At 44.5% G+C, this 7,639-nt stretch overlaps 1 protein-coding gene across 1 annotated transcript; it reads right to left on the bottom strand. All coding sequences in view use genetic code 11, as the record gives it.

Moving 5' to 3' along the window:
- Nucleotides 1-3,618: 3,618 nt before the first annotated feature.
- Nucleotides 3,619-5,481, bottom strand: EGR_08190 (hypothetical protein; the record flags this gene model as incomplete). Its single annotated transcript, XM_024497439.1, has 3 exons — nt 3,619-3,698; nt 3,791-4,822; nt 4,896-5,481. The coding sequence occupies 3 exons, from the start codon at nt 5,479-5,481 to the stop codon at nt 3,619-3,621; spliced, it is 1,698 nt and encodes a 565-aa protein (XP_024348149.1).
- Between the last annotated feature and the right edge of the window lie 2,158 nt (nt 5,482-7,639).

The raw sequence follows: 7,639 nt of genomic DNA, 5'->3' as shown, positions 1-7,639 counted from the left end.
TGAAAAACAGTAGATTCATGCTCCCTGGATTGCAGCCAAGGGGTAATGGAGCGGTTTGGGATGGGTTCACGTCTTTAATAAACCACTAATCAGAATTCTTTGACTAAATCAGGAGGTAATGAAAAGGGTGCAGTAAACTACTTATCTGGGAAATAAGTAGACCTTAACAACGGGAAATATTTTTCGAGCCCTTGAAAGTACAGATCTATACCTGCTTGGTTGTGAGAATAAAAAAGCAAAATGACTTGATTAAAAAGAAACCTTTGATATTTGCTCATGCGCAAATAGTGTGGGTAGAAATAAAAGGAGAGACGCATGTGGCATCACGCGATATTTGGCGCCCGATAGGGGAGTTAAACTTTCCAGACAGGGCGCTCTTTTAAGGCAGCTCCTAAGCGGTCAAATTTTTAGCCAAAAATGAGACGTATATAAAACTACTGCAGAATTTTCTTAAAGACCCCCTTCATTTAAAGTTGCAAGCTTTTTACTCGGCTACTAAGGCACTGTTGCTCTTCCCTTGGCAATCGCTTGAGGCTGTTGTGAGTCAGAATGACGCACGTAGATTTGAAACTGTCTGATGATCATCTCCATGCCTAAGGGTCACAGCAGAGGTTAGACAGACGCCGCGTCCGGTGTGTCATCACTCCGTTCTATGCCGGACCTGATCTGACTTCTGCATCGAATGCGCATGGACACATGCACATGCGTTCCGCCCATAGCACAATCATCGTATGCCAAAGCCCTTCCTCTCCCTCTCTGATGTATTCTGCGCGCATACACACACATTTTGTAGCCATCTGCATCCCCCGATGACAGGTCCATGAATGAGCTCTCAGAAGATATGGCCTAGTAATCGGAGGGCAGGAATTTACCTCCTTCCTTCACGTCCTCCTAGAGGAGTGCAAATTTGCCGCCACGCTTACGGAGGCTGACACTCCTCCGGACTGAGTTGTGTGATAAACCAAGACAACCATTTGTGACAAGAGTGTGGATATTCATCTGTCTACCACTACTCCTCGCCTTTCCCTGACATATTGAACAACTTAGCTTGATACTGTCAACTTGTCAAATCTAAGTGATGTTTGCTGTGGTTGAAAATAAATTAATCACTTAATGAAGTTACTATTTTTAACCCGAAATTTGGAGACAAAATGTCAACCAATTTGCTAATATCGACAAAGGAATATCCATAACGAATTTGGAACAGAACTTCTTCACTCCTCTAACGTGACCGCTTCCAACGTCACTATCATAGCAGAAGATGAGAGGTGGGGAGTAGTGCTAGTGAATGCCAAGCAGAAGATTACGCTGTCACTTGGCTCGTCCACTAGTTGACGTCTGCTGAAGCAACTCGAGTGCTTCACCCTAGCTTCATGATAGTTTACACAAATGCACCATTTGACCATAATTAATTCTTTTAGGTATAAGGAAAGTCATTAAAATTATTTTTAACTATTTGATGATGCCCAGGGAGAGCCAAACGGTTTTTGTTGCCCACACCTACCCTGGGCGTGGTTCATTTGCAGACACTTCCGGCATTTTGTGCGTATATATATATCTTTTTTCTACATGTTCTGTTCAAAATGGGAGGCTTCATACAACGGGTGGATGGGGTAGCCTGGTGGCGTTCAATTGTCCCGCGCCTGCACGCGCGCTATAATCGCCTCGCTGATATGACCTTGAGCGCGGACCAATGCGGTGGGCGAGCGGGGAGGATAAAATGCAGAGCTACTAATATTAATGATGCAGTTAATGTGTAGCGCAAACGGTGGAACGCAAATTTTTGGCAGAAGAAGGAGGAGGTGAGCGGCATTTCATCTGAAAGATTTGGAGATCGTTTCGGCAGTCCTCCTTTTTCCGGACTGTAGAAGCATTTTAAAAAGGGGAGTGCGTGTGTGTGTATGTCTGATTAACTTGGATAGATTGAACGCATTAGGTACTGCTGATCTTTCCGATTTTAAATTAAAGGATTTCTGTCCTGGAGCTCTAGCAAATGCGTATGGAGTATTGAATGAGACGTCCGTGAATTTCGAAATTTCAGAAAGAGTTCAAAGGAGATCTTAACCATTCCTTTTATTGCCAAAAGAGAATAGTCTAAGGGACTGTTCTTATGACGTTTACCTTGTATTTTAGCACGGTGTTTGGCATAGCCCACTCTTTACCGTCGTCATTTATATGTGACGCGCCCTGTTCTTACCTCATCCTAATCATATGTGAAAAAGAACATTAAAAAGGCCTTAACAAGGTTTTAAATTAGATGTTAGATGCAAATAAACTGACATCAACTCACACGCTTCAAAAAGTTTGGAGTGGCTTAGCTTAATAATCTTTCTACCAACGGCACACATATGTGACAGGCGGTTTTCGCACCTAATCCTTTACAGATGCGAAAAATTGCTCCAAAAGAACCAAGCAAACTTGAAAGTAAAAGTAGAACTGGAAAAAAAAATTGGCAAAATCTGCGAGTGCTTAGTAAATTACGAGTTTCTTGGTAGGTGAATCAGGGTGTAGGCCAACACAACACCTACTGTCCCCAAGCGCGAAACCACTATTTTCTCCTACAAATTACTTTGTTGGCTCATTTTTTCTTTTTCTGTAGTTGTAACTCCAGTCGCACAGATGTCAGACATATTCCGCATCTATCATCTCATCTACACGGGAAGAGTCTACGAGGTGGAGAGGGAGGGAAGGAAGGATGGAAAAGAGAGGGCCTTATCCCCGGCTTACATTCACCCTTGTATGAAGAGGAGACCGTTTCTTTCTCTTTGTAGCTTCCTCTACCCAAAGGTGATAGATCGCCTTCTGAACGGACACGACTAGCTTCCAGAAGACTTATAGATTGCAAGATTTGGAGTGACGGCTAATTCGGCACAGCTGAGGCAAAATTTTGCTTGGCCACATTGACATGTAGGGCCTCCTTAAATTCACCGATGTTTAAAGCTTCTAAAGATGTTTCGTCACAAATCCAAATCCTCTTTCGCCCTCGCAAAAATGCGGTATTAGGGGTATTTTTAGCATCCAAAATTAATTTTCATCTAATCAGATTTGATTAATAGGGGATTTACCCCAACCCTCCCGGAGAGACGAAAGGGATCCCACTTGTTCGTGTCCAAAACTGCAATCTGAATCGGTCTAAGAGCAAAAAAAGTTGGGAGGGAAGAAAAGCGCATAAGGCGCTTTTACACGTGTTTTCTCCCAACGAAGTTGCCCCATCTATCCGCGTGCTGGCGCCCCTCCCTCGTTCTAAGAATTCCCCCACCAAAAGTGTTTGTTGATGATTCCCGCCTCTACAAGGCAGTCTGTTTTGGTGGAGAAAAAGGTTTTTCAGAAACATTCTCACATCTAGGAAGATTTCTGACTAAATCACTTGAGTGAATTTTCATATCAAATGTCCTATACCTAAAACAAAGCCGAAAAATACGTCCAAAACCAGATAGGTGGACCCACTTTCTTTGATTCCTTAGCTAAAACAATAGCATCGGTTTCATCAACACTACTTATATAGATAATAAGTAGCCGATGACGTCCCATAATATGATACTCTTCATTCACTCAAATGCAGACCAAAAATAATCATAGGGATTACCAAGTTCGTCCCTCGAAAAGGCTACTTAATTACTAGCTACCTGGATCTTTTGAATCTCCTGTGAACCAGCCTCCACGGTGTTGATTTGGAGGCGGACAACCGTCCGCCTCCCCTGAGAGGCAAAGCTGCACAATTGCAGCCCCGGATGGATTTTGGACACCGAGCCACATATGCAATGCGCAAGAATAATTAGGCATAACTCACCAGCTGGCTGAAGAATCTCATTGCACAAACTCCTCTCATTCGTACAATTCTGCGAATGCGCCAGAATATGCTGATGATGTGGACATAGCTTTGGCGAGACGCTAGGCAGCTCATTGCCATGACTACATCGATGTGGTGCAATGGCCAGAATTGTCTGAGGAAAGTAGATCTCGGAGGAAAGGGACGGTGATATCTCCATTACCATTTGATGCAACGGAGATCGATCTTGATTTAAGTGATTGGTTGTAAGGTCATGGATTTCACCATGATCAATCGGGATGGAAAATCGATAAAATAGAGCAATTATTATTGGATCTAGGGTAAGTGGAAGGAGGATTAGGTTTGGTAGACCCACTGCAAGCACAGGAATGAAGGATACGGCGTTGGTGATTGGAAGGAGGGTCGCGAGGAAGCAAATCCTTCGAGGTAGACGTCGGCAACAGCAGAAGAGGAGTAGGACAAAGATGAATTCACCAACGAGTGGAATCACAACCAAAAGCACTACGGTGAGAAGATAGAGTTCTTGGAGGTGTTCCATATTGCAGGAAGCATGAAACCCAGTGAAGAAGAGATTCACTTGAGCAGAGGGGAATGGTTTAAGGGTGATGAACAGCGCGGAACCCGCAGCAAGCGCCCATGGTAGAGAGTGGGAGAGGGCAAGACAAGCAAATCGTTGTTGGCTTGAGCGGGTGGTAGAAGGACGAGAGAGGTATCCAATGAGGATCAGACAGAGAAGGCAGGTAAGGAGATGGAAATAAACGCAGAAGATTGTGTCAGTGGAGATAGAGGTGATGAATAGACAGAGAATGGAGCTGAGAGGAGTTTGGGTGATGTGAAAACAAGTGATGAGGAGGTGAAGAAAGGCTAGTAGGAAACCGAGAAGAGATATGTGGATGCCGACGCCGAGACAAGAACGGGAGTTGGAAAGGAAAGCATTGACAGAAGGAAGATCTTTGGTAGTGGATTTCCTGGTCCTAAGACGGGGTTGATGGTAGTCATCAGAGCTGAGAGATACGGAGCTGGAATGGCTATCTGGAAGGAAAAGATCTTTGACAGTTTTCTTCAATAAAGTTTGAGGTTATGCAGATTATACGTCCCCTCTTACCACCTGATGACACAGAAGTTATCCCTATTTGTTGAACCTCGCTCTTTACTTCTGTCGCTAATCCGATTCCTTCCTCTCGACGGGCAGGGATTGTCTGAAGGGGAATAGAATTTCTCGGTTCAACAGCCACTGTCATGCTTCGCATTCTCCTTTTTCCACGAAACAGGTACCAACAACTGATCGATACCAGTCCCAAATTGGCTATCAACGCCGCGGAGCAGGCAATCAACGCCAAAGACCAATTCAACGCACTTGGCATAGCCTGAACCCCCGTTGATGTGAAATTCAACCTGGAGGGAGTATTCATCCTCGCCAGCGTTGTGCTCGATGCAGTAGTTGTCGTAGCGGTGGCCAAATCCAGCCACTCAACAGCGGAATCTGCCAGTTGTTGGTTCTTGCCCGGAAGAATGGGCTGCAGTTCGAAGGGGCCACTGGCACGACCTTCCGGGGGTCCCGATGGCAGACGATAGCGCGTTCCATTACCAACAGCAACGAGGTAGCCGTTATCGTCAATGTAATACTTGCCAGAGGCAAGAAGAGCACTGATGTTCAAGGAGCGGTAGTGCCAAAGGTGATTCGACGGCATTTCGGCTACTCCATTTGAAGCGTTGGCTGCTGCAAAACAAATGGAATTTCTTTAGATTGTCAATTAGTTTTAGATGCATGATACATCAAGGTATTGGCCTGGGGGGGAGGGGAGAGGAGCCAAAATTCTACACGCGTTCCTTAAGCACCTCAGTTACAGTAAGTGCAAGTTTTTTTCCTCTCAAATTAGCGATGTAGCGGTGTGGGTGCTTCATTCTCTGCAGATTGTACTTCCACTTCCAGGTGCGTGGCCTTCAAAACATGCCTTCCAGCCCTGTTGGGTGTTAGTGGGTAGTATGTTCCTTTAGCAATACTTTTTCTTATCAGGACGTCAAAGAGGAATTGATGGAATCAAATGCCTTTTCAAATGGGGAAAAGTCACTGACTGGCGTTGTTTCAGTCTCGGTAGGTTGTACCTCTACTTTGCAGCACGTCCCTCGGGGGAGGCCAATAGGCCCTTGCTCCTCCGCTTGCTGGTGAGTAGTATATTTTGCCACACCACTTCGGCTTTTTACGACTTCAGTAAAGACGTCATGATGCCAAAGACACGTCTTGGTGTTTTAAATAGTAGCGGAGCTGTGAAGCGCAATAATGGTTTACCCGCGCCAAGAGGCTGTAAAAAACTAGTCTAATCAGCATCAAATCTGTGCTGTAAAAAGACGAAAATGTCAAGTGCTGCGTCTATTTTTGGCCCAACCTACCAGGCATTTTAAGAAGGCTGGGAGGAAATTCAAAAATTTACAGTCCTATGACCTTGTGGAGGAACTGTGGGGTTAAATGCTTTCACACATGGCGCTACCGTACTGCACCGACTACGACGCGGCGTCTGTCGCTGGCGGGTGACCAAGGGGGAGCCTAGCTACTCTGTACGATAGTAAGTAGTATATCCTGTCGCATCACTTGTGCTTATTGCGGCCTCACCGATGACTCGAGGCACCTCTCTATAAAAGTGAAGGGTTAAAAAGAGCTTAAACAGCTTCCAAGTGGCAGAATTTTAACGGAGTTAAGGAGCTAGAGGTCGGAAATGCCAAATCAACCAGCTCTTGGGAAAGGAAAGCAAAAATATTTTTACTTTTTATGTGTGTAAATTTGGCTTCATTTGATCTCCTGATAGTTCACTCAGCATTGGATCGTTTGTAAATTAAATATTTGTGCATTTAAAGGTCACTTTTTTCGCCCCCAAAGCAGAGAGTTTTGTTGGTACACTCAAATTGAGGGCAAAATTTTGACACTGTGAGTGAAAATCGTCTGAGCGGCGTCGTCAAAAGCCAGACGGACGAGCTTGTAAGCGCAGGTGTGTGGAACGGTCTTTTGAGAAATAAGAGGAAAGAAAAATGAAGAAAGGGGAGAAATGAGATAGTATGCCGAACTTTGAAGGTTAAATGTCAGCAACGAGGAGGTATAAATCACGCTGAATCAAGAGGTTGTGGTTGGTTAGCTAGCTGCACCCTTTAGCATCTGTGCATGAATTTCGGCGAAATTTTCCAATTAATAAGGGGGTTGCCTGTCCACTTTAATTTTGGCTCCATCAACCCAAGCTCTTGCGCAACAAGGCCTTCAAGAGTACTTTGGTTGTCGAAATGCCGGATTAATTTTACGCCTTTCCAGGGAGCATGCTCACCCCAAATGATGTTTAAGCAAACTGGGAGGATAAGGTATGTCTAAAAGTTTAAAGCAAAAGAAGGCGAGGAATCGTTTATCGCCCATATGTTCTGCATTATGTCTAGTAAAGCAATGGGGCCAGAAATGGCTGAGACCCAGGCCTCGGGTGAAAGGTAGGGAAGACTGGGGATAGCCTAACCATTTCTTCTCTTAACCCCGTTGTAGGAGGTTGAAGGCGCCACGGATAACCAAAAAAGAAGTTAAGTGCTGATAAATTCCAATTAAATGATACGTTTTTTTAGCACAATGAATGTACTTCGTTTTGAGTCAAACGCTTCTGATGGCAACCGTTTGGAGCATGAAACACCCACAGCGGGGCATTGTCCAACTTAAAGAAATAACATTCTCACAAATAGACTGGCAGTTTTCACCAAGATCCCTTACAGCAGAATTTAGTTTATACAGATGTATGTTACAGTCCAATAAAACCCAATGCACCTACAATACTGCTCAAATCCATGTAAGTATATACCACTTGTCGTACTTTGACTTTTTTA

Source organism: Echinococcus granulosus (assembly GCF_000524195.1).
Source record: "Echinococcus granulosus chromosome Unknown EG_S00098, whole genome shotgun sequence".
Lineage (NCBI taxonomy): Eukaryota > Metazoa > Platyhelminthes > Cestoda > Cyclophyllidea > Taeniidae > Echinococcus > Echinococcus granulosus.
Note: the sequence above shows the minus strand (reverse complement) of the source record. Positions and strands in the feature narration are given on the sequence as shown.